At 57.7% G+C, this 24,451-nt stretch overlaps 5 protein-coding genes across 5 annotated transcripts; 4 read left to right on the forward strand and 1 right to left on the reverse strand.

Annotated features, from left to right (window-relative positions):
- Positions 1-483: 483 nt before the first annotated feature.
- Positions 484-1,747, forward strand: B0H18DRAFT_1119308 (uncharacterized protein; the record flags this gene model as incomplete). The annotated part of the gene is made up of 2 exons (XM_048033929.1): positions 484-1,426; positions 1,473-1,747. 2 exons carry the CDS (start codon positions 484-486, stop codon positions 1,745-1,747), a joined length of 1,218 nt encoding a protein of 405 aa, XP_047893310.1.
- Positions 1,748-2,278: 531 nt separating this feature from the next.
- On the reverse strand, positions 2,279-3,319 carry B0H18DRAFT_370192 (uncharacterized protein). The gene has a single exon (XM_048037795.1). The coding sequence runs from the start codon at positions 3,063-3,065 to the stop codon at positions 2,397-2,399; it is 669 nt and encodes a 222-aa protein (XP_047893311.1). The 5' UTR covers positions 3,066-3,319; the 3' UTR covers positions 2,279-2,396.
- Positions 3,320-6,006: 2,687 nt separating this feature from the next.
- B0H18DRAFT_1008560 (uncharacterized protein) lies at positions 6,007-6,835 on the forward strand (the record flags this gene model as incomplete). Its single annotated transcript, XM_048028790.1, has 4 exons — positions 6,007-6,172; positions 6,413-6,455; positions 6,520-6,567; positions 6,589-6,835. 4 exons carry the CDS (start codon positions 6,007-6,009, stop codon positions 6,746-6,748), a joined length of 417 nt encoding a protein of 138 aa, XP_047893312.1. The 3' UTR covers positions 6,749-6,835.
- Positions 6,836-10,042: 3,207 nt separating this feature from the next.
- B0H18DRAFT_1094862 (uncharacterized protein) lies at positions 10,043-17,571 on the forward strand (the record flags this gene model as incomplete). Its single annotated transcript, XM_048032396.1, has 15 exons — positions 10,043-10,085; positions 10,128-10,330; positions 10,676-10,801; positions 10,850-11,167; positions 11,191-11,568; positions 11,621-11,937; positions 11,991-12,171; positions 12,221-12,406; positions 12,458-14,911; positions 14,974-15,510; positions 15,534-15,701; positions 15,728-16,564; positions 16,597-16,872; positions 16,905-17,357; positions 17,409-17,571. The coding sequence occupies 15 exons, from the start codon at positions 10,043-10,045 to the stop codon at positions 17,439-17,441; spliced, it is 6,510 nt and encodes a 2,169-aa protein (XP_047893313.1). The 3' UTR covers positions 17,442-17,571.
- Positions 17,572-19,612: 2,041 nt separating this feature from the next.
- Positions 19,613-23,152, forward strand: B0H18DRAFT_1104641 (uncharacterized protein; the record flags this gene model as incomplete). The annotated part of the gene is made up of 14 exons (XM_048032615.1): positions 19,613-19,812; positions 19,869-20,117; positions 20,196-20,588; positions 20,639-20,782; positions 20,835-20,842; positions 20,892-21,057; positions 21,104-21,206; positions 21,295-21,344; positions 21,401-21,665; positions 21,795-21,933; positions 22,035-22,259; positions 22,568-22,611; positions 22,765-22,911; positions 23,027-23,152. Exons 2-14 carry the CDS (start codon positions 19,879-19,881, stop codon positions 23,150-23,152), a joined length of 2,049 nt encoding a protein of 682 aa, XP_047893314.1. The 5' UTR covers positions 19,613-19,812; positions 19,869-19,878.
- Between the last annotated feature and the right edge of the window lie 1,299 nt (positions 23,153-24,451).

The raw sequence follows: 24,451 nt of genomic DNA on the forward strand, positions 1-24,451 counted from the left end.
AGCACACCACGTCGCAGCAGCCGCGTGGCTCACTCAAAATTTCCATCTGCCTTGAGAGTTCTCTATCTACTGCGTGCGCGGTCCACGACACGTATGCAGGTCTCCGTGACCAGGTCAGAGCTAGCTGCATGTCTCGTCTCACCGTTGCCGTTCGTGTGAACAGTGAAGTCAAAATATCAGCGAGCTGCATCGTCGTTTTCCGTGTCATCCCTCGCACCCCTTCGCCCTATGCTGCCCAAGATAGCTCACGTTGCTCTGAGTCCTAGGTAAGTACGGGTGGCTGCACGTCGGGGCTGCGTGGTGCAAGGGAGCAGCGATATTACAGCGCCCGCAGCACCATTGTTCCGAAAAAGGCATCTCTCGCCTTTTTGGGATTTAGACTCCTCCACTGCGCAGCATGGGTTGCGCGTGATGACGACTCTGACGACGCTGCGGCGAGGTATATAAAGGCTCGTCGGACGCTGCCACTGACCACCACCCACCATGTCTGCCACCCAGATCAGTATCAAGCTCACTCGACCTCCCAGCGGCCTCACCCGCAAGGTCACCTTCGACGCGCGCCCTTCCTGGGACGAGCTCGCCGCTCGCATCGAGTCTTTGTACGACATCCCCAAGGAACACGCTGCCGTCTCCTACGTCGACGCCGAAGGCGACGATGTGACGATGAACACGCAGACCGAGCTCCAGGACTTCTACACCACGCAGTCCGGCGGTGGCACCATCCGCTTCGTCGTGCGCGATGTGCGCGCTGCCCACGGCGGCTCTGCCACTGCCGGTGCCTCTGGGACTGAGGAGCGCGCCACTCCCACATCGCAGCTCGCCGAGAACGTGGCCCACGTCATCGCCTCGCTCACGGAGATGGGCGGCGCTAACCCCGAGGTCGCTGAGACCATCCGCAACGTCGTACGCAGGAGCGCGCCCTTCTGGCAGACTGGCGGCGGCCCCCCAGCCTCCCCCTTCGGCCCGGGCCCGCCGCATCCGCCTCCTCCTCACTCAATCCCCCAGCTCTTCTATCCCCGCCCTCCCAGCGGGACTCCCAGCCTTCCGGGCCACTGGGACTTCCCTGGAGGACCTCAGTTTTCGTTCGGACGCGGACGCGGCCGTCACCACCACGGTCCGTCAGGCACGCACCCTCGTCATGCATTCCCGCCGCCCCCGCCCGGCCCCGGCGCCCCTCCTCCCGGCGAGGAAGACTTCGCCTCGAGTGCGCCGGAGGGCGCGCCCCGCGCGCACGGCCGCCACCGCCACCGCCACGGCTCCCCGCACGCGCACGGTCACCGCCACTACGGCCCGCCCCCACCCCCGTCGTCCGCATTCCCTCCGATGGACCCGCAGGCCCCCGGTGCGTTCCCTCCCCCGCCGGGCGCGCCTCCGGGCCACGAGGAGTTCGTCCACATCCCTCCCCCGCACGCAGAGGATGCGCCCCGTTCGCCCGGCGCACCGCCGCCCCCGCCCCCGCCCCGCCCCCGCAGGGAGAGACCGCTCGCGCTCCCCCGGACTCGGAGGTGCCAACGAGCGTCGCCGCGGGCACGAGTCCGGACAGCGCAACTACCGCCACGGCGGCCCACCTCCAGCCCCTCGCGACGCGGTCTTCGATTTTCTGAGCGGCCTTTCGTTCGGCTCCGGTGCGCAGCGGGGTAGCGGAGACGGGCGCAGCCCTCGAGGCCCGCCGCCTGGGCCGCATGCTCGGGGCAGTCGCGGCTTTTGGACCCCCGACTATTCGGGCGAGTCGTCTGACGAGGTCTAGATGTACGTGCGAGGTGGAATGTTGTGGGACGATGAGACTTCACGTCGTCGGTCTCGAGTTGTTGGCACTGAAAGTGTTGTAATAGTACGTGTAGTGTAGTGTAGGACATAGGTGCGGATCCGGAGCGCCCACTTGTATTGCTTACCTAGTCGTCGATGGTTGTATACATGGAGTCGTTGTGCTCCGAATGCAAAGTGCGACGTTGTGCGCGTTCATGTCAGAGACAGCAATAGCCACTGATGATCGATGAAGCTCAGTTCAAAGACGGACACCGAACAGTATGCAGTCCATGTATGCGGTGTAACTCGCGAACACCTCGAGGCCTCACTTGCATATCATCACATCTGATACGCACGGCCCTCCAAGTTATTGCACGCACGCCGAAGACGCAGCCTCGCACAGGTGCACAATGACCATCGCGTCCAGTGCAGCCAACTCACGACTCCGACGGCATCCTCCTCCTCCCCGGAATCCTCTGCGGCACCCTCCTCAGAGCCATCCGGGGCTCCCTCAGGCTCGCGACCGCCTGCCCTGCTCGTCCTGGGGACACCGCGCCGCCCACCCCCAACAAGAACGTCGCGACGCCGGCGCTGCCGATCCATCAGTCCCTCCGCCACCTCCCGGAGCCCCCGGAGGCTCCGTGTCAGCTCTATGCTCTCCGCCGCCTGCGCGCCTCCATCTCTAGGATCCGCGCCCATACGCGGTCGAACTCGCGCCTGGGGAGCCTATCCGGGGCTTCCGCGGGTAGAATATCGAGGAGAGAGGTGATGGACGGTGCGTCGCCGCGCGGTGTGGTTACGCTGAGGATCACGGACGGAGTGGGAGGCGTCGGCAGAGTAACCGGGGATCGTTCGCTTGTTCTGTGCAAGGCGGGTGGGGCCGTGGGGGCCGGAGGGGTGGCCCTCCGCGCTGGGGAGGCCCGCGGCTCAGGAGGAGCGTCGGCGGTGGTGAGGCCTGCCAGTGACGGACGCCTCAGCATGCATGTATGCGCGCGTGACGGAGAGTCGAGACGCGGACGACGAGACGTACGGGGACATCTGGGGGAGGACCGCTGGCATCCGTCGACAATGACGAGAGGGATGGCTCCGTCGACGCTCCAACAGACAGCGCGGGAGAGAGCGGGGCTGGTGGGGGGCTGAGCGCGCGGGGAGTGTATAGGATGGAGGAGACCGTCGTCACCGTAGACGGCGTGCGCGTCGCTGGGGCGACCGGGCTTCTTCCCTCCGTCGGTGTAGAACGGGGGTCGACACGCTGGAGGGGGCAGACACGGACGACGGCGGGGAGCCCGGTGGGACAGCACCCAGCGAGGGTGTGCCATGTGCCATGGAGACCGGCGGCGATGGCGATGGCGAGCGCCTCTCCGCTGCCCGCGCCCTGGACCCGAACACCAGCGGGCTGGAGGCCCACGAGACCGTCTCGGACAGCTCCGTCGGCCGCAGGTACGACGTCTCGAACGTCGTGTCGACGCCCTCCGCGAAGGGCCCCGGCTGCGTAGACACGGACGCGCCGAGGACGGACGACTCGTACGTCCCGGCCGTCTCGAGGCCCCAGCGCGAACTTGGACGCGTCGGAGATGCGGGTCGCATCATGGGTGGTGAGGTGGCCAGGTCGGTGTCGGCGAGGGGAGAGGTGGGTGTGAGGACGGGCGACGACACTGAGCTGGGGGAGGGGAGAGATGATACAGGAGGCGTGAGGATTCCTCCTGGACTCGGAGAGGGTGGTTCGAGGGATAGGAGCGAAGGGGAAGACGCAGTGGATGCAGCCTGAGGTGTGGGTGGTCCGGATTGTGTGAGCGCGATGGAGGATCGGTTGGGCTTAAGGAAGGGATGGATGACGGCACGGGGGTGATCCGTGGCGCGGTTCTGGCGAGGGCTCGTTACCAGGTACCGACAGAGAAGGCGTGGAGGTGTAGCCGTGGGTTTCAGGACTCAACGAAGAGAATTCCTCTGCATGCGAGCCTGATGTCGGGGTCGGCAGAGAAACGGGTTCTGGCCCAGCCTGTTCCGCTGTGCCTTCCAGCGCAAGCGACGCGGTGCTATCCCTAGCAGCAGGAAGCGCACCTGGGGTAGCATGCTCATGCTCGTCTTCATCCTCGAGCCTTACGTCGGGCTCCGTTCGACAGACCTCGGCCGTCACGTATCGGTCTTCCCTGACTCCCCGGCGGAGCATACGTCCGCGGTCTCGTACGCAGAGTCTGTAACGGGAGCGCGGAAGTTCCGCTCTCTACGGTATACGAAACCACGCTGTCGGGACCCGAAGACGGCGCTGGCGCGAGAGAGAATGAACGGTACGACGCTTCCGAGGGCTCCCGTGCAGACGCGTATTCAGATTCGCTGGGCGTCGTCGTGGACCTGACGACCTCGCTTTCGGTCGCAGATACGGATTGAGCAGACGGCGGCGTCGGAGTGGGTGTCCATGAGGAAGAGCTGGTATAGCCCTCCAGCGTGCTCAACGTGTCCGCCCGCACTGTGAATCGAAGGAGCTGAGGTCGCTGCTGAGCGTATCCGTGCATCCCGCGCGAATGAGGGAGATGTGGCAGCGTACTCTGAGGGTCTCTCGGTGGCGTCGTCGTTCGCGTCCGGTGCGGTGGGGGGCGTTCGGCCGAGTAGCGACGCTGATGCGTTCGGGCTGCCTGTGGCATCGTGCTTTTGGGACGGCATCACGCGGGAACGGGTCAGTCAGAACGTAGGACGGGAAGCAGGCGCAGCTCACGAAGAGGTCATTCCCAAGGCATGCTTGCGGATCTAGGTTCCTTCTGGTCAGGGAAGCACGTGGGCGGTGATATCCTGTCGGATGCAGTAGTTGAGTTGGCGACCCGCTGGCGTTGAGATGCTGCATCTGTGGTGGTCAGTACAGTCATGGACCGGGCCTGGAATGACATTAAATTTCGAGAACCACGATCATCACCGCAAGACCTGAGTCGTCAGGGGACGTACACGAAGAGAAATGTGGCTAGTCGCGAACAACACACTGGGCTACGGGTCACTCGTCCATACACTGTGACGACGACGTACGTGTGGCTGCGACTGAAGCAAAGATACTCACCTTCAGCTACTTCCCAACACTTGGATCGCTGAGGCAGCCCGAGTATCTCATGTAGAGTACATACCAATGTGGGCAAAGCTGCAGGTGGGGGAGCAGGTACGCAAGGGTCACTGCCAGCATGCATCGGCTGCGAAGATGAACGCACACTCATCCTCTGTACAGCAGCGACTCAGCTGCTCGAAGCACCGTGACAATCCTGCCAGCATGCTCGTGCTGCAAGGGGCATCCGTAAGACACCGGATGTCGTCTGTGTCTATCGCGAACCCTGTCAGAAGTTGAGTGTGGCGACCACATGCAGTTTCTCTGACATACCTCAGTGCCTGCGCATGTTTAGACTCAGCGCGATGAGTAGAAACCGAGAAGGCACACATTGTTTTGAACGCGTATACAAGATATATATCGCCGAGCCGACACCGACAGTACGCGGAAATGCTCGCGAAGAGCACAGTAGGGAAAAAATAGGCTGTGATCCGACAGCGCAAGAGTAGTCTGAATCGAGTTTCGCAGGAGCAGAGAGCTCCGCGAGCCGCGAAGTGAACTGATGGACAGCAGCCGCACGCACGCACCATAGGTGACACATTCTCGTCATCCAATGCATTTGATACTCTGCGAGGCACTGGTCCCCGTGTACCCGACCGGGGCCGAGTACTGCACGACGCTAATAGAGGTCGGCACGTACGCACATCATGGCATGCCTGCCCTGTCCCCGCGACGTGTCCTAAAGCTGCCCCCGCCCCTCCGCCACGCACGATAAGGCTGCCTCAGCATGTGCGGATTGAACTCACAAGCAGCGCTGCTGCTCGGCTCGTACGGCGTTGACTGGTTTGTCAAACCGTGCCATGACTTCTTCGGGTTTGCGAGACACAACTGCATGTCTGATACGTCGCGCCAGCCTGTGAGGCTGGGACCCAGCGAGGGTCGACCGAGGGGGACTAGAAACTCAGACCTTGGCCCGCTCACAAAGCAGACGTGTGGAACGTCCCGTACGGCGTGAGCTTCGCGGCTTTAGCACTGTCGGAGGAGAACGCGCACCAGTCGTGAGTGGACGAGAGGAGGATGCAGGCGATGTGGCGTGGCCACAGCCTATATACACATATATCGGAGTGTGTATCTCAGATCCATCTGTGGCTGAGACTACGTAGTTGGCCGGCCTCCAAGTCGCGGTGTCGGCAGACTATACACACGATCCTTGCTAAGGGAGAGAGCATGGTCGCATGAGTATGGTTGTCATTGCCTTGGTCTTGCCTCCATCCAAAAGCTTGTCCGGAGGCGACATAGCAGCAATATACAAATGTATGATTGAGTTCAAGTTGCAAGGTCTCGTCGAAGTGACGTGCCATCGGCGACTCGACTACATTGTACAGGCTAATTCGACAATAAGTGAGCAACGGTACACGGAAGAAAATACAGCATTCAGGTGGTACACAACGATTGAATCAATAAACAGGACACCAGTATAGTAACACAATAAGCAGGTAACAGAGGTATTGAAATGCACGGGTATGATTCTGCGCGAGAGTTGGAGGGATAAGGTTAGCCAACGGCGCGTTAAGATGTGGATGTACGAGAGAGAGCGGTCGTAAACAGCAGGGACACAACACGAGACTGATGATTCGAAAGGAAAGGGAGGCATATGCGAACATTTGCGAAGTAGGTCTGTGGTGTGGACCTGTCAACGAGCCGACACTGAGTCACAGCGCCGACGGCGAAGAGTTAAATCACCCTAGTAGAAGAGATCCTCATACTGGAGGTCCTGCTCCCCGGTCGCCCGCCCAGTCGACCACGACGACCTCAAGATGTCCTCCCAGTCGTCGGTCGCCACTGGAACAAGCCCAGACGAAAGGAAATCGCTGCTATCCCAAACAGTGTCTATGTCTGGGAGCGCACTGGTGGCTCCCTTCGTTGGGGACGCTTCAGGATCGACATTTTCTTTCTCCGTGGCTGTCGGTGGAGTAGCCTCAGGTGGCGACGCTGCGTCGGGCCCACAAGCTGTCGGGGTCGTTGGGCTGTGGGGCTCGTGACTACCACCATTGGACTGATGAGGGTCTGTAAAGCGGGCGGCGGGCGCGCCGATGGAGTTGAAGGTGCGTTCAAGCTCGGCGAAGAAGGCGTCTTCATTGAGGCCCCGCCTTCTTCCGTGAAGGCGGCCTGCGGGTAGCCGTCGTTGCTGGAAGGGAAGTGCCGGTGAATGGTGCGGATGCAGCATGGCGGCGTACTCCAGCTGTGCGGTGGGTTCAAACCACGCAGCGTCCTCGGGTACGGGGGAAGACTGTTCAAGAATCTCGAGTGGGTCAGGGGCGGGAAGATCGGACGACAGGGGTCCGGATTCTGGTCCGTGTGTGCGCCCGCCGTGATGCAGGCTTGGTCGTCGACGTCGATGGCTTCCTGAACAGGGGCGACGACGCCATCGGAGGAGCTCCAGTCTTGACTTCACCGAACTGCGCTGCCTCGTGACCGTCCTCCGAGTCGGTCACAGCTTCAACTTCGGTCCCATCCGGTGCGAACTCTACGCTCACAAACGTACATGGCCCCGTTGGAACCTCGGGTGAAGTCGTCCGTCGCCCTCGACTCCGTCGCCTCTGGCTGTTACTCCTGTCAGAGGTCGTGCACACGCGTCTCGATGGTGGCTGCGACCCGGAGGAGCCTGCATGAGCGTCGCAGGACGCAGCAGGCGTTGTGACCGGAGAGGTGGATGAACTACTGGAGGGTTCCGAGTCGAGGTGTTCATCGTCATCGTCCGGCGTTGACGTCTCTGGGTGAGGCTGAGCTCCATTTTTGGCCCGTCTATGGTATGGCCAAATCAGTTCAAATCAAAGACGTCGGGATGCTTCACACTCACTGCTTCAGACATCTCTGCACGTGCATATCCATGCTCCTCTCCCTCACCGTCTGGACTTCGTCACATAGCAGACACCGATAGCTCGCTAGGGCCCCATGCTTTTCCAGGATGTGGCGCAGCCGGACATGCAGCGTGGTGCGGCCAGACCGCGACTTGATCCCACCACAGCCCGCCCACGGACAATAGCGGGGATCCTCGCTGTCCAGAATCCTGCTGCCGTCGGGGCGTGTGTGAGCCACTTGGAGGTGGCTTCGCAACCCGTACTTCGTGTTGGCGATTGACTGTGTACAGCCACCTATGCCGCAACGGAATGTGGGCGGAATTCCGAGTTGCTCCATATACTGTTTAACGTCGCGGGACGTCGCGGGGCCCGTCGTAGGCGTGGCTGGAGATTCGACACGTCGCCGCTTTGAAGGGCGGGCCACTGAGGTTGTGGCGGTCATAGCGGCAGAAGGCCCCGCGGCCACAGGAGCCGGGTGGCTCGCCATGACCTGCGGGACCGGGCGGGGCATGGCGGCCGTGGCCCATGGATTCATAGCAGGGTGGTCATAGCGGCTGTTGAGATCCTATTATCAAGGCGGGCCACTTGGTCAAAGCACCGTTAAGACTTACTGAGAAAAAATCGCTCGTGGCCTACGTTGGTGGCCGTGACTCTGCCGGGCGTGGGGTATGAGAAGGTGAATGGGGGTTGCGTGGTGGGCGCGACGACCGGGCGCTGCTGCAAGACTGGGAGGGTGTCTTGCGCGTTGAAGCTGCTGGGTTCCTGTCAGCTCGGCCACTCGGTCAAAGCGTCGCTGAGCTTACTGGATAGGCACAGAACGTGCGGTCGTGATCTCTCCTGTTGCGGAAGCCATAGGCACAAAGGGTTGAGGAGTGGGCAGGGGTATAGGGCTCTGTGGCCACGAAGGGAGTGACCAATATTGAGACAGATGCAAGCTGTGTCTAGTAAGTTAGCGATGCCACTCGGTCCAAGCGTCACAAAGACATACTGCTGAGCGTAGTTGTGGTTCATCTTTGTTCTCCGGATGGGTGTGTGCGAGGAAAGGTGGCTTTGTGAGGCTAGAGGTGAGACTGGAAGTGGAAAGGAGGTGGTGGTCAAGGAGTGAGAAACAGATGCGAACGCGGATGGCTTGTTAAGGGCGGGGCCACCAGGGTACGGCTGAGACTGAAATCGACGCGCGGAAACCAGTGCGTCCACAATTACTAGTCGCGTGACCGCGTTACATCGCGTACAGGGTCCTCCCCTCATCAAGCTCCCGCCGGTACGAGAGCATCGCTGCACCGTGAGCGACCACGGTCCTTTTTTCACTGGCCGGGCAATCACGACTGAACTTACGCGTGTATCTATTCCATCCAACTTGTCTTCGAGAGAGTTATGTGCCTAGACGGGTTGCTGATCCCTACGTTCCGGTGCTCTAATGAATCGTGCACGAGCGAAGGAGCCAACGAATCTAAAGATGTATAGACTCTATTATTCGGTTGCTTTCCGTAAATCCCATGCAGCGTATACTCACTTTCGTACCGAGCAGCTCCTCCATGACGAGCTGTAATCTGAGGATGGGCAGACCGCCTATAGCAATCCTGTCGCACACTGGCAGTCTCCCCGCGGATGTATTGCATAATTCGATGCATATTCAACGTCGTGTTAATATCATATCCTGTCCACATGCTTGAGGGTATACGGTGTTCTGCGAAGAATAGCCTGCCGTGGACGTGGTCCCAGGCCGACAAGGATCACCAGTGACCCATGCCAGTGGCAAAGCCTACATCCGAGTCTCTCACCAACAGCGCTGCTGTCGCAAGTGACTTCCCTCCATACGGCAGTATTGCGTCTTTAACATGCCTGTCTTCATAAGTTGAGAGTGTACAAGCTTCATTACAGAAGATGCATTTCTCATTGAATCATGCTGGCATTGAGTCAGGAGGAGGAAGAGGAGGAGGAGGAGGGATCCATTGAGCCACTGACCGACAGCCACAGGCGCCGTCGACGTCTTGACGATGACAGCGCTCACTTCAGAGTCAACTACAACACCAGTCGTAACATCTAAACTGCTCCTATTTCGTTACTATCGTGGACGAAACATTGATAGCACGCCCACGACATACCATGCATAGCCCCAATTCGATACAGAACACACGTTAAACCTACTCGATTGGCCAGCATCAACTTGGGAAGATCGTCTATGCAGGTTCGAATTCGAGTTGGTTTCGAGTTGCGCACTGCGCAGAGAGTCAGATTCAGACTGAGGCAGAGCAGCGCTGACCACGTCACGAGTCACGACCATGGTCACAATGTGTCACTTGAGTTACGTTTCGCGTTTGTGACAACAGCAGAACGCGTCCCGCGCGTCTAATACGGTCCAGTCTCCTGCTTCATACCAGCATTCTCCTGATCATTTTCTACCTTCGTCATGGCACGCGGCTCTTTTGGGGGCGCGAGGGGAAGAGGGAGGGGTACATCCCGGTTTGGTACCCGTGGTAGCACATCCTATCGAGGTGGACGTGGCAGAGGAAGAGGAAGAGGAAGAGGACGAGGTGGCGCGCCGACGGATGCTCAGCCCCAGCGCGAAGAGGACGGCACCCAACTCGCGGAACGATTTGAACAAGTGGATCTCAACGACGAGGTTGACGAGAAACTTGGGTTCGCGCGCATCTCGGAGGGACCAAGGAGAGAGGGATGGTTGATCAATATGCACCCTGTGAGTCCGTCTTACTATGTCTCGTCTACATAGAGCGCATCATCCTATATCTGCACGTCATCGAAAAGAGCGACGTCAGAGATATGAACCAAGCGATGGAAATCCCGTTCCTCGACATGCACGTTGCTTCGTACATCGAGCCTCTACTCGCCGAGACCACAATGATCCAACTGTTCACATAATGGGTGTCGCGCACGCGCATGACGGGAAATTTGTTTGGTTTTTTTGGCTGGCTCCGGCACCATCGCTCGATGGATGCTGCTCTCTGAGGCGTGGTCACGTATCTCTGCCCACACTTCTTCCCCGTCGCCGCATCGACTACTGAAAAGCTGACACAATATGCAGACACTTGTCAAAGACGCCGACTGGCCGTCAGGGAAGGCGGCTGTAGACTTCTACTTTATACAAGACGATGGAGGGATGTTCAAGTGCACCCTGCAGTATGAACCGTACTTTTACATTGCTTGCAAGGTACGCCTATAGTCAATCAACACTTCCACTTCTAACGTAACGCGGCAGACTGGCATGGAGACGATCATTGAAGAGTGGCTGATGAAGAAGTACGAGGGCCACATATGCCGCATCACTCGAGAGCGAAAGGAGGACCTACAACTGCCAAACCATCTCATGGGCCATCGCCGGTTATACCTGCAGATCCATTTTCGAAACGTGTCCGACCTCCTCGCTGTCAGGCGGGATCTGATGCCGCTCGCGCTAGCCAACAGTGCGAAACTCGATGCTGTGGATGCCTATGCTGAAGTGGTGAATTCCACAGCGAATGCGACCACCTCAATCGAGATCGAGGGTGTGTGGGACGCCGAGGCAGGCCTTCTCGGGGTGGACGGGCGGGTCGCGACAAGGACCCGCGCGAGGGTATCATCGACATCCGCGAGTTCGACGTGCCCTACTACTTGCGAGTCGCAATGGACAACGAGATCCGTGTGGGTCTGTGGTATGCAGTGACGTTCACGGCGGGACAGCCAGCATTCAATCAGCTCGTGGAGCGTGTCAAGCGTGCGGACCCAATCGTGATGGCGTACGATATCGAGACGACGAAGGCACCGCTCAAGTTCCCCGACCAGCAGATCGACCAAGTCATGATGATTTCGTACATGATCGACGGCCAGGGATTCCTGATCACGAATCGTGAGATCGTCAGCGAAGACATCGAGGATTTCGAGTACACGCCGAAGGAGGGGTACGAAGGTCCTTTCACGGTGTTCAACGAAGCGGACGAGGTACATAGACCTACTCGCCGTATGAGCTTCTCCAAGCTGATATCTTCGATAGGCAGCAACCATTCAAAGGTTCTTCTCGCATATCCAAGACGTGAAGCCTACTGTCATGGCGACGTTCAACGGAGACTTCTTCGACTTTCCCTTCCTCTGCGCCCGTGCCAAGATTCATGGCATCGACTTGTTCCTCGAGACGGGCTTCGCCAAGGATTCCGAAGATGAGTTCAAGAGCCGCGGTTGTGTCCATATGGACTGCTTCCGATGGGTGAAGCGCGACTCGTACTTGCCCCAGGGTAGTCAAGGTTTGAAGGCTGTGACGACAGCGAAGCTGGGTTACGACCCTATCGAGCTGGACCCCGAGCTGATGACGCCGTGGGTGTTTACACTCCCTCTGTATCGTGTAGTAAATAACGACTTCGCACCAGGTATGCGATGGAGCAGCCCCAGACCCTTGCTCAATACTCCGTCTCCGATGCGGTGGCGACGTACTATCTGTACATGAAATACGTGCACCCCTTCATCTTCTCGCTATGCAACATCATCCCCTTGTGTCCGGACGAAGTTCTAAGGAAGGGAACCGGGACACTGTGCGAGACCTTGCTAATGGTAGGTGTGCTCGCCATGGTGTTCCACCTGGTTCTGACGATATCCTTAGGTCGAAGCCTTCCGCGGGAAGATTATCATGCCAAACAGACACGAAGAGGAGCACGGGAGCATGTATGAAGGACACCTGCTCGCATCTGAGACCTACGTCGGGGGACACGTGGAAGCCCTTGAAGCTGGTGTTTTCCGCAGCGACATCGAAACGGATTTCAACATCGAGCCTCCAGCAGTCCAAAAGGTATGGCGTTCAGCTCTTGGCGTAAATTTGTCTCTCATTGTTTGGTAACAGCTTATTGACGAGCTCGACGCTGCTCTAATATTCTGTATCGTCGACGAATCGAAGGCGTCCCTCGAAGATATCACGAACTACGGTGAAGTCAAAGGCCAGATTCAGGCCGCACTCGAGGAAATGCGTGATAGCCCCATACGGGAGGACAAGCCGCTGATCTACCATCTCGACGTTGCAGCCATGTACCCGAACATCATGTTGTCAAATCGTCTCCAGCCCGATTCAGTGGTAGACGAGGCCGTATGTGCCGTCTGCGACTTCAACAGACCCGGAAAGACGTGCGATCGGCGGATGACGTGGGCGTGGCGTGGCGAGTTCTTCCCTGCCCGCCGAGACGAGTTCAACATGATCAAGCACGCGTTGAACCAGGAGACGTTCCCTCCCAAAAAGCCTGGCGCTCCTCAGCGCAAATTCGTCGATCTTACTCCGGCGGAGCAGACGGCCCTTCTTCACAAGCGTCTTGGCGACTACTCGCGCAAGGTGTACAAGAAGATCAAGGACACTAGGGTCGAGAACCGAGAGGCTATCATATGCCAGCGCGAAAACCCCTTCTACATCGACACCGTACGTCGCTTCCGTGATCGTCGCTACGAGTACAAAGGGTTGCACAAAACGTGGAAGAAGAACCTCGACGCCGTCCTGGTGGAGCAGCGGTCGATCGCTGAAGTCGACGAGGCCAAGAAGATGATCGTTCTCTATGATTCCCTTCAGCTTGCCCACAAGTGTATTCTCAACTCGTTCTATGGATACGTCATGCGCAAGGGTGCTCGTTGGCACTCTATGGAGATGGCGGGCATCACTTGCCTGACGGGCGCGACTATCATCCAGATGGCCCGGCAGCTTGTAGAGCAGATCGGCCGCCCCCTCGAACTCGACACTGACGGTATCTGGTGTATGCTTCCCGGCATCTTCCCAGAGAACTTCCAGTTCAAGCTGGCGAACGGCAAGACGCTAGGCATCTCGTACCCATGCACGATGCTCAACCATCTCGTCCACGCCCAATTCACGAACCATCAGTACCACGACCTCGACCCCGTAACGGGAGAGTACAATGTTCACAGCGAGAACTCTATCTTCTTCGAGCTCGACGGTCCCTACAGGGCTATGATCCTGCCGTCCTCGAAGGAGGAAGATAAGTTGCTGAAGAAGCGTTACGCCGTCTTCAATGACGACGGATCTCTCGCTGAACTGAAGGGCTTCGAAGTGAAGCGTCGCGGGGAGCTGCAGCTTATCAAGATCTTCCAATCGCAGATCTTCGAGCGATTCCTGCTCGGGGAGACGACTGCAGACTGCTATGCTGCTGTCGCACAAGTCGCCGATCGCTGGCTGGACGTTCTGTTCAGCAAGGCCGAGAACCTTCCGGATGAAGAGCTGGTCGAGCTCATCGCTGAGAACAGGAGCATGTCGAAGACCTTGGTGGAGTATGCGGGGCAGAAGTCGACGTCTATCAGTACAGCGAAGCGTCTAGCTGAATTTTTGGGAGACCAAATGGTTAAGGACAAAGGCCTCGCTTGCAAGTTCATCATCTCCTCGCGTCCCCAAGGCGCGCCAGTCACCGAGAGAGCTGTTCCTATCGCAATCTTCTCTGCCGAAGACAGCGTCAAGCAGACTTACCTTCGCAAGTGGCTGAAGGACAACAGCCTCACCAACTTCGACATTCGATCGATACTGGACTGGGAGTACTATATCGAGCGCCTCGGGTCCGTCATCCAGAAGCTCATCACTATCCCGGCAGCTATGCAGAAGGTCAACAATCCAGTCCCTCGTATCAAACACCCTGACTGGTTGCATCGACGTGTGGTGGCGAAGACGGACAAGTTAAAACAGCGCAAGGTCACTCAATTCTTCATCACGAAGCCTGACGATGCACCACCCGACGATATTGAAGATGCCGGGACTAAGGCGGTTGTCGTCAGCGGCCGACAGCGACTAACAGTCGTGACTCGGAAGCCACCCCCGCGGGAAGAGAGCCCGGAGCTCATCGAGGAAACACGAGACCTGCCTCACCCGTCAGTAGATTACCGCGGGTTCATCGCACGCTTGGGTGTCACCTGGAGACGTCGGGCCAGAGGGGAGGGTGACACCTCTGTACCAAAAATGTTCTCGGGCGTCCAGCCCAAGACGCGAATCAACTCTAAATGGGACATCGTCCAGTTCCGCCCAACGAGGGTTCCCGGTCGGTTCACTATGTGGCTTTCGGTTGGCGGGGACCTTTTCTCTATCCCTCTTCGAATTCCGCGCGAATTCTACATCCATTTACGCAACCCGGCAAAGGCGGGTCAGTTCAGCAAGGACATGTACGCATGCGACAAGGTCGTCCGCGGATTGCCGAGGGATAAGCCATGTGCGAACCTGTACAAGATATCTGTGCGCGAGGAGACGTACATCGATGGTCAGGAGCACTTCATCGACCTGACGAATGATCCGAATGTGGATGGCGTCTTTGAGATGCAGGTTAGTTCTTGATCTTGCGGCTATGGTCGACTACAATGAGTTTTCTAATCAACTGTCTCTAGTTGCCTCTTGACATGCGGGCCTTGCTCAGGTTGGGGAAGACATGCATGACCAATGTTCTCGGCATGGCACTCAACAAGGCGGAAACGGTCGGCTTCGACCTGGGGCAACTCGACCGGATCATCACAACCTCGACCAAGCACAAGTATTTGAACGAAGGGAGGGACGGGAAGTTCATCTTCCTGTACCACGCCTGCTCAAGCAGCGCGCCGATACATGTCTTCGCCCTTTTCACTCCAGGCCAAGCACGGTTGCATATCGTTGATCCCGCTACTCGACGGCAGCCGATACCGCGACTTGCTGAGGTCTACCGCGACCAGTACAGCAAACGACAGCAGACGATCGGATCCAGCGTTGCCTACTCGTATCAAGATTCATGCGAGTTCACCAACACATATCACGGTACGGACGTAGCCGCCCTGAAGGCTGTCTCCCGCGAACTAGGCTTGATGGAGAACCAGTCTTACACCGTCGTCATCTCTTCTAGCAAGGAGCAAACGTACTTCGACGCATATGTTCCGAAACTGGTCAAGTTCCCGGTCTGTCGATGCCGAAGACGAAGGTCGCGCACACCCTGGATGTGTTCCCGTGGCAGACAAACGTCGCGCAGAAGATGGTGAACCGATATCTCTCTTTGGGCAACTGGCTTGCTCGCGTAATCGCGCTCGCCAACTACTATGACGTGCCTGTCGGCCACATCGACGGTGACCAACCCCTGCTGCTGGCGGACGTCGATTCGCCCGCAGGCTGATGGAGCACGACTTCGTTCTGTGGTGGTCGCCCGGGAACCGACCGGATCTCGGGGGAAGCGAGGAGGACGCCCGGCCTACGGAGGAGCTGCCGAAGACGGAGTTCATGTCTCCCGGCTGCTACTCCAACGTCTGCCTGGAAATCACAGTGCGCAACTTGGCCGTCAACTCCGTGCTGCACTCCATGATGGTGAACGAACTCGAAGGAGCAGGAGGCGCGACGGCCTTCGACTCGTCGCACACCCTGGATGAGTACTCTGGCGCAGATACACAGCGCGACTTGACCCTCGGAGACTCGAACGTTTCTCCGCAGATGTTCTCGATCCTCAAGAACATGGTGAAAACTTGGCTCCTGGACAAGATCCAAGGCAACTTCGAGAGCCCGGCGACGATCGCGATTGACCACTTCTGGCGATGGATCAGCTCGAAGTCCTCCTGCATGTACGACCCAAGCCTTCATCGGTTCATCCACGGCCTGATGCGCAAGACGTTCATTCAAATGCTTGCCGAGTTCAAGCGCCTGGGCTCGCACGTCGTGTACGCCGACTTGGGCCGGATCCTGCTTGTCACGTCCAAGCCGCCCGGCACCGCGCACGCCTACGCTACATACATCACGACCGCCGTGACCTCGCATGAGTTGTTCCAACACGTCTACCTACGAACGGAGCGCTTCTATGACTTCCTGCTGTTCATGGACCAGGCGAACCTCGGCGGCGTCGTATGCGAGGACCCGCTCGCGATCGACCCTCCTGAGGAAATCTGCATCGAGATGCGTTGGAACATCGAGACCTTCCTACCCCCTGTTATTCAGCGCGACTTCCGGAACGTCGTACGCTTCTTCCTGGTGGAGCTCTTCCGGACATGCCAGAAGCTCAGGGAACGAACAGGGTACCTCTGCGGGTCCTGCCTAATGGCGCGCCGGATGCCACTCAGCGCGACGTGGCGAAGACGCAGGAAGTCGAAGCGAGCCGCGAATTCATCTCCCGTAGGCTGACGCGCAAGCTCCTCAAGGCCGTCGGCAGCATCCAGGACCGGTATCGGGAAGCTGTGATGGACGAGGATGCTCTGGCACAATGGGAATTCCCGGTGTTGCCTGGGTCGCACTTGAACATGACCAACCCGATCCTTGAGTTCGTGAAGTTCTCTTGCGCAGTGTACGCGCTTGCGAAGGAGTACCAGATGAGGTCGACCTCCTGAAGCGTAACCTCCTCGACCTCGTCGGTGTCCGGGAGTTCGCGAGCGAGGCTGCCTTCCACAGCCCATGCGAGCCCCTTATCCTGTCGAACGTGCCTTGCCGACACTGTGATGCCCTCCGAGACTTTGACTTCTGCCGAGACCCAGAGCTCCTTCCAAACAACCTCGAGGTGAATGCGCGGTGGCTCTGCGGTAATTGCGGTGGCGAGTACGATCGTACGATGATTGAGTTCGCCCTGATGGACATCGTATGGGATCTCGAACGACGGTTCTCCCAGCAAGACCTCCGATGCGGGAAGTGCAAGCATATACGATCCGACAACTTATCGCGCCACTGTGGATGCTCCGGAAGTTACCAGCTGACGACGAACAAAGCTGATGTGCGTCGGAAGCTGCGGACTATCGTCAATGTATCGATCGCCCATAATTTGAATCGTTTGAAGGTCTGTCTGGCAGCAATGTGCGTTTTCCGGTCGCTAATCACCGCTTCACAGGAATGCTCGCAAACTGTACTCACGCACTGGTAGCCGGATTCTACGTACTACATTTTACCCCATTGTCGTCGCTGTCGTCTTGCATCGCATTCTGTATTGTACTAGATCTGTAGCATTAGACACCACATCTCCACGTCGACAATTCATTCATGCCCGTACACTTACACCGGACCACGAAACTGGCCATGCATGACCCTACGACGTGCCCTCTGCCGTCTGTGTAAAATGTTGGGTATGAGACTTTCTACTTAGTGGTTATTGAAAGTGTCCTATGAACACGACTCCTCCCCTATATCCGCGCGCGGTGCCGCGTCAGGAGGAGGAGGAGGGTATTCACCAGGTCCTAGACTGGGTTCGACGCGCCTGTGGCTGAAAGATCGGGCCGCGATCTCGGTGGTGCCGCCTGTCTGCACGTCGACTCGGGTGACATTGTCTTGCATTCACCCCAGCTTTGTGTTGCAGATTCAGCCTGGCCCTCTCACCTATCCGGAACCTGATTGACCTGTCTGTCGCCCTATATGGCGCAATGTCTGCGGAAGAGCGACCTCTGTAGCAGTGCATACATCATTCAAGTCACCACCGAATCTGCCATGCCGTGGCAACGAATCCCGACAATCCCTATCGCGCAACTCTGAACCATGGCGCGGAAATTCGGACTTTCCTTGCTCATACAGGGAGACCCAGGATGAGTGGTCAATGCAGAGCAGTCTCGTCTAACAATTGAATGGCGCTTCGTGTCTCAGTACAATGCATGAGCTCGATAGCGACGTGGCGGCTCACTTTGACACAGTGACTCGTACGTGCCATGCATTGTTCTTAATCCTGCTTCCTTCTTTTCTTGTGATGGCCCATTGGACCCGTCTGCGCTTGCCAGAAGGTTGCCTCAGGGTATAAATACCCCTTCGCGTCGTGTTCCCTGCGTCGAAATCAGCTCTCACCGCCCCGTTTCTTCTGGGCATGCCATCCTATCTGCTCCTCTGCCACTCGGCGCGATACTCTCCTCTCTCTACAGCGATGTGGTGTTTTCTGTACTCGTTACTATTCCTTCTAACCAACATTCGCGTCAAAGCGCTCGTCTGTGGCGTTGACTTCGACGAAGGATGGCAAACAGTACTTCAGGGTAAGTCTTTGCTATCTATTGACCTTTAGACTGACTGGCAGTGTCGTCGTTTCAGTGGCTAGCCTACCGGCCAGCGCACTACGCAGCACTGTTCGACCGAAGGCAGGCGCTTCAAGTCCTTAAGCGTCGCAGCGGGCATTCACCAATCCTGCACCAGCCGTGTACGCCGTACGTTCCACTGGGAATCTCATGTGGAAATCAGAGAAGTGTCGTGGAGTATCGCCTACTCGGGCTTCCACTGGTCATCAGCAGTGCTCCGCCGGCGGTCCCCGGGCAGGGACTTGTTCATCGACAGCCCAGTCCGGACGGCCTCGCACCTCAGTCGCCTACAAGTGTGTGCCAGTTCAACTTCGTTTGTTTGGACTCCTTGACGCTCGACTGGCGTAGAGCTCACCTCGGACGGCTGAGGCATCGGTGACAACGGCCCGCCGACATCTGTACCCGGGCGCGGAGAGTCTGTCTGCGAAAACGAGGCCGAGGCGTCATTGAGAGCCTAGTATGAAGACCGCGATGCAAACTCCGGGATTCGCGGCCCCTTAGGATGATGAGGAGACGTTCGAGCCCGCAGTCATCGTTGCTGTTCATGCGGTCAAAAGTACCGACACACGGAGGCGCGTCGAGGAACGTAAGTGTCGTATGACGAAGCTTGGGAACACGGATGTTAACCTCGCTTCACCGCAGGCGGACTGGCCTTCGCGAAAAACGCAGAGCGAGGCGATAGCACGCGGACAACCACTCTAGCGACGGCTCTGCCACAGCGTCGTCCCCCTCCCCCGAGTCAACCTGGGTCGGTGCCCATATCTGTACAGGACTTCACCACCGTTAAATGCCTCGTTCGGAAAACGCTACCGCTTTCCTTCGACGTCAGAAGGTTACACGTCGATCATCAGACCGCTCAAGAGCAAGCTTCCGAAGCACTCGAGCACTGTTCGCGGGGCCGACGACACCTGCTTCTCAGCAACCACCGATGATATCTCGGCACATATGCAGCTCGTCCAGGACGCGCCCCCGTTTCCCTGCGCCATTGAAGGGTGCACTGCATTAATCACTCCGACGAGGGAGGGGCCTGAGGAGCACTCGGGCACTGTTCGCTGGGTCGATGGCGACTCATACATCCTCGACAATCCCGACCCTCGATTCTGCCCATGGCCGGAATGCAGGATTCATTTGAGAAGACGAACAGACGCGACTGCGTCATATCCTGGAGTACCACGGGTCCTTCGCGACGTACCGTTGCCTAGTCTGCCACCGGGAGGTATCATGGGTGAACCGCAGCATGAGGAGGCATGTGGCTGACTGCCTCAGGAAGTGAGTGAATTGACGAGATTTTCGCGATACAGATGCTGATTCATGTTCACCGTAGACAGGCAGGGAAAACCCCAGTACGTCGACCTACTTACGGCACGTCAGCCCGGATCCCAGAGCCCACGTTTCCGCAGTGCGTCTTCGCGATGCCCACAGGACGCATCAATGAGATGCGCCACTGACACGCATCACGACGTCGACCATAGGATATCCAGTCATAGCATCCGGCACGGGGACAGCGCGAAGTGCGGCATGAGAAAGCATGTAAACGGCTTTCTCACGAAGTGAGTGAAGTGACGAGATATCCGCGACGCCGATGCTCACTCGTCTACGTGTGTCACAATAGGGAAAGGTCCATTCAGTATTCCTAGTAAGCTTCACAACACATCGACGAGGCGGCTCGGCCAACCTGACTGGAGCCTAACAGCTTCCCGCAAACTTCCTTTCCAACCCTGCTGCCGCCTCCGGCCCCCCTACCTGGTAGCCGTCTATCAGCTCGTCGTACCCCGTAGCCGTGACGGGCACGACAATGGTCGTTCGGATGACCTAGACGATTTTGACAAAATAGAGGGTATTACTTCGGTCCCCACCCCTACGGAAGATGACCTCGACACTTATAAGTACACAGCTTGCGTTGGTCTCAACATTGATCGCTCCCTTCGTGGCCACAGAACCCTATACCGCCTGCCCCTCGACCCTTTGTGCCTATGGCTTCCGCGACTGGAGATCACGGCCACACGCTCTGTGCCTATCCAGTAAGCTCAGCGACGCTTTGACCGAGGGCCGAGCTGACGGGATTCAGCAGCTTCAACGCGCAAAACACCCTCCCAGTCCTGCAGCAGCGCCCGGTCGTCCCGCCCACCGCCCTGCAACCTACCTTCACCTTCTCGTACCCCATACCCGGCAGAGTCACGGCCACCAACGTAGGGCACGCGCACCACTTCCCTCCGTAAGTCTTAGCGAAACTTCACCAAGTGGCCCACCTAATCGGGTCTCAACAGCTACTATGGTCAGCGCCCTGCCATGCATCAGCCGTTATGCCCTATTCGGTCCCGCAGGTTATGGTGATCCACCGGCTCCTGTGGCCGCGGGGCCTTCCACCATGACCACCACAACCTCAGTGGCCCGCCCTTCAAGGGGGAGACGTATCGAATCTCCGGCCTCCAGGCCCGAGTCTGTGGCCATGCCTACGACGAACCCCGCGACATCCGACGACATTGAACCGTATATGTAGCGACTCGGGATCCCGCCCACATTGTGTGTGGCGTAGTTCGCTGTACACGGTCAATCGTAAATACGAAGCAAGGCTACGACGTCACCTCCAAGTGACTCACTCACGCCCCGACGGCAGCAGTATTTTGGACAGCGCGGAGGTCCGCTATTGTCCGTGGGAGTGCTGTGGTCGGATTGATTTGCGGGGAGAACCATGGGAGGCCTAGTCTGCTATGCGACGAAGTACAGACAATGAGGGAGAGGAGCATGGTGGCACACGTGAAATTATGTCGGAAGCAGTGAGTGTGAGGCATCCCAACGTCTACGATTTGTACTAATCCGAGCTGTACCACAGACAGGCCAAAAATGGAGCTAAGCCTCACGCAGAGATGTCAACGCCGGACGATTCGGATCACAACGAACGCCCCGACTCGGAACCCTCCAGCAGCTCAACCACCTCTCCGGTCACAGCGCCTGCTGTGTCCTGTGACGCTCATACAGGCTCCTTCGGGCTGCAGCCACCATCGAGATGCGGGCGTATGACCTCTGACAGCCAGGTGGGGCTGAGCCAGGGCGGGGGGATGGACGACCTCAACCGAGGCTCCAACGGTGCCATGCACGTATGTGATCGTCGGGTTCGCACAGGATAGGACCGAAGTTGAAAATACGACCGACTCGGAGGACGGAGAAAATTCAGTGGCAGTCAAGACGGGAACTCCTGTTCTGGCGGCCTCGTGGCCACTGTCCAGGACACCGTAGGCGTCGACGAGCAACACTATATCACGGCGGGCGCACCCACGATGCGGACTCCTGACCCACCGCTGTTCAGCCTTCCCGCCCCGGGCCCTGACGTGCTCGAGGAGTTCTTGAGTAATCTTTTCCCGGAGGGTATTTGCGTAGCCTGGGCCTCCTGTTGACGTTGCGTCTGCATCGTTGTCTGGCTCTTCCCTCTGTGGCGAAACAATCAACGACGACACAGGGATCCGCAGAAGACACGTACGAAGCCTCGCTGACGGTTTCCCGCAGGCCGCCTCCGCGCGAGAGCACAACTTGCATATACCACCTATCCCGCTTGGATGGTATCTTCTTCGTCAACGGGCCCTCCGCCTCCGAGGGCGCCCACTTGCTCGATGGTGCCGTGGAGACTGAACGAGCCCCTCGCCTGTTAAACGTTTGCGTGCTCTTTGTTCGGCACGGGCGCCTATCTTTCTTGGGTTTGTTGACGATTCAGAACCAGTGCAGAACAACTAACTGGTCGCTAACATTGTACGTGTTAGGGTATTACAGAACCCATCAAGTCCCGCCTCAGCGAAGGCGACTGCGACATGGTTCCTCAGGTTGAGTTGTCTGGCTCGCTACTAGGAGGCTAGTACCACAGTCGTGACCGCCTGTCGTCTCCGATCAACCTTCAGACTGCGGCGAGACGGACTCAAAGCTAGGCAGTGGACGTCACACTCGGGAAATAGTGCCTCGGACGGGCTACTTATTGTTGACGTTACTTCCTGACTTGGAGTCGACGTAGATCCCGCCCAACTTGGCTTGGCTGCGCCGCCTGAATCTTCCCTCGTATGTCCACAGTGGGTTATGCGGTACAGATTGAGCGAGGTTGGATGCATCAGTGCTCCTTCAAGCTTCAAGTTCCACTTACTTCGCTACGCATGCCGTGCTCGTGGGGCGCAGCTTCTGACTTGCGGGGATTCCCTTGAACACGATTAATAGCCAGCGATCTACGCGTCTCGCGTGATCGACAGCCATAGATTTTGGGACGGAAACGTTCGATACTATGCCCACCTCCTATATCCAGTCAGAACCTTGTCTGTGCCTGCGTGCATTCCTGTCACCGTTCGACTTTTGTCGCTGCTCATTGTAAGTGGTGGTCGGTTCCAGAGAGTTGTCAGCCAGAGAAGTTTATCAACACGTCTAGACCACATCGATTATGATGAGCACTGTCTGCTAAGACGCGGTCGAGTCTGCGTGACAGGGACTCGGGAGTACTAGTACTTACCGCGAGTCTGCCGTCCCGTGTTCACGACAGCCTGAGGAGAAAGAGGGCACGGCGAAACGCAGTCAGATATATGCATACATGCGGGACGCAGCAACGAGTTGAGAGCCTGAGAGTCTTACCAGATGTAACGCGAGTCGCGCGACGCGCTGTGAGACTATTGCGCGCGACCAACGTGATCGTGTTTCGTGGCTGTAAATCGGGTCAGCCCGGAGAGCCTACGGACCAGCCAGCCTCTTGCTGACGGTGACTGTCGACCGACGTCCACTGGCAATGATCCTCGACGAGCGTTCTCATACTTTCCAGCTGATGCTACGCCATGATCGGTACTGCGACGGAGGACACTTTATGCTGAAAACACTGGGATGGGCCGCCTCGCAGGTAAACGGGCAAGTACTTTTAAGTACACAACCGCGGTCCTAGTCAAAACGAGTCTGTCAGACGGCTGCAGGGCCATGCGCGGCCTGACCCCAAGGTCATGAAGACCAATGCCGAGAAAACCATCGTTTATGGTAACGTTACCGTCTAGTAAAACACGGTAAGCAACGCTCCGGCCTGCAGGCTTCTACGAGACCGTCCGGCGCATTTTTCCCCTGACCCGTGTTGAGAGAATGCTTCAGTCTGTCGAGGTATCAATCGGAGTGGGACTTAACCTGCATCCGTGTCTCCACGACTTACTGAAACACTACTCTATGTCCTGATCGCGCACGCGACCTTCCGTGCGTTGAGTCGATCCTTAAAATTGCCCCTGACTTGCCGTTGGTTGACTTATCCCACAAGGGCGCTGAGCGTCAGACTCGGATGGGCAAGCTATGCGAGGTCCCTCCGAGTCTCTGATATACTATCCTTGCCAGCGAGACAGGGACAATCATTGCCCCGGAGGTCTGTACGTTTTAGGTGACCTACCGCAACACGAGAACAAACATCTTGCTTCTGTATGTCAGAACGTGACTGTCGATAGCGGAATAGCTGCGACAGTCTCGTGTCAAGGCCTTACCCGTCCTTCTCTTATATATTTTCAATATCGTACACGATCCACGAATTGTCATTTGAGGGTGATTGACATTGCCCGGATGATGCCTGGTGTGCATTACGATATACAGGTATCGTCGTGAGTGAAGATACTGACAGATTTTATTTCGCAGAGGATGCACTCATGTCTTCGTCTGAGTACTCTCGCACATCGATGTACTCCACTCAAAATTCATCTGTCGTACGTGACGGCGAGGCGGCAAGGGACGGTGTGTTAGACGTGACAACCGTCCGACGGAACTGGACTAATCATCTGTGCAGTTAGCAGCAACTGTCACGCTACGAATATCTGCTATGTTCGTCGAATAAAAGCAACGAGCACCTGGTGCCAATGTAAGTAGACGTTTTCTCAACTGTGTTGTTTGTGTTCAC

This window comes from Fomitopsis serialis, assembly GCF_022376445.1.
Source record: "Fomitopsis serialis strain Sig1Antser10 chromosome Unknown B0H18scaffold_34, whole genome shotgun sequence".
NCBI classification, from domain to species: domain Eukaryota; kingdom Fungi; phylum Basidiomycota; class Agaricomycetes; order Polyporales; family Fomitopsidaceae; genus Fomitopsis; species Fomitopsis serialis.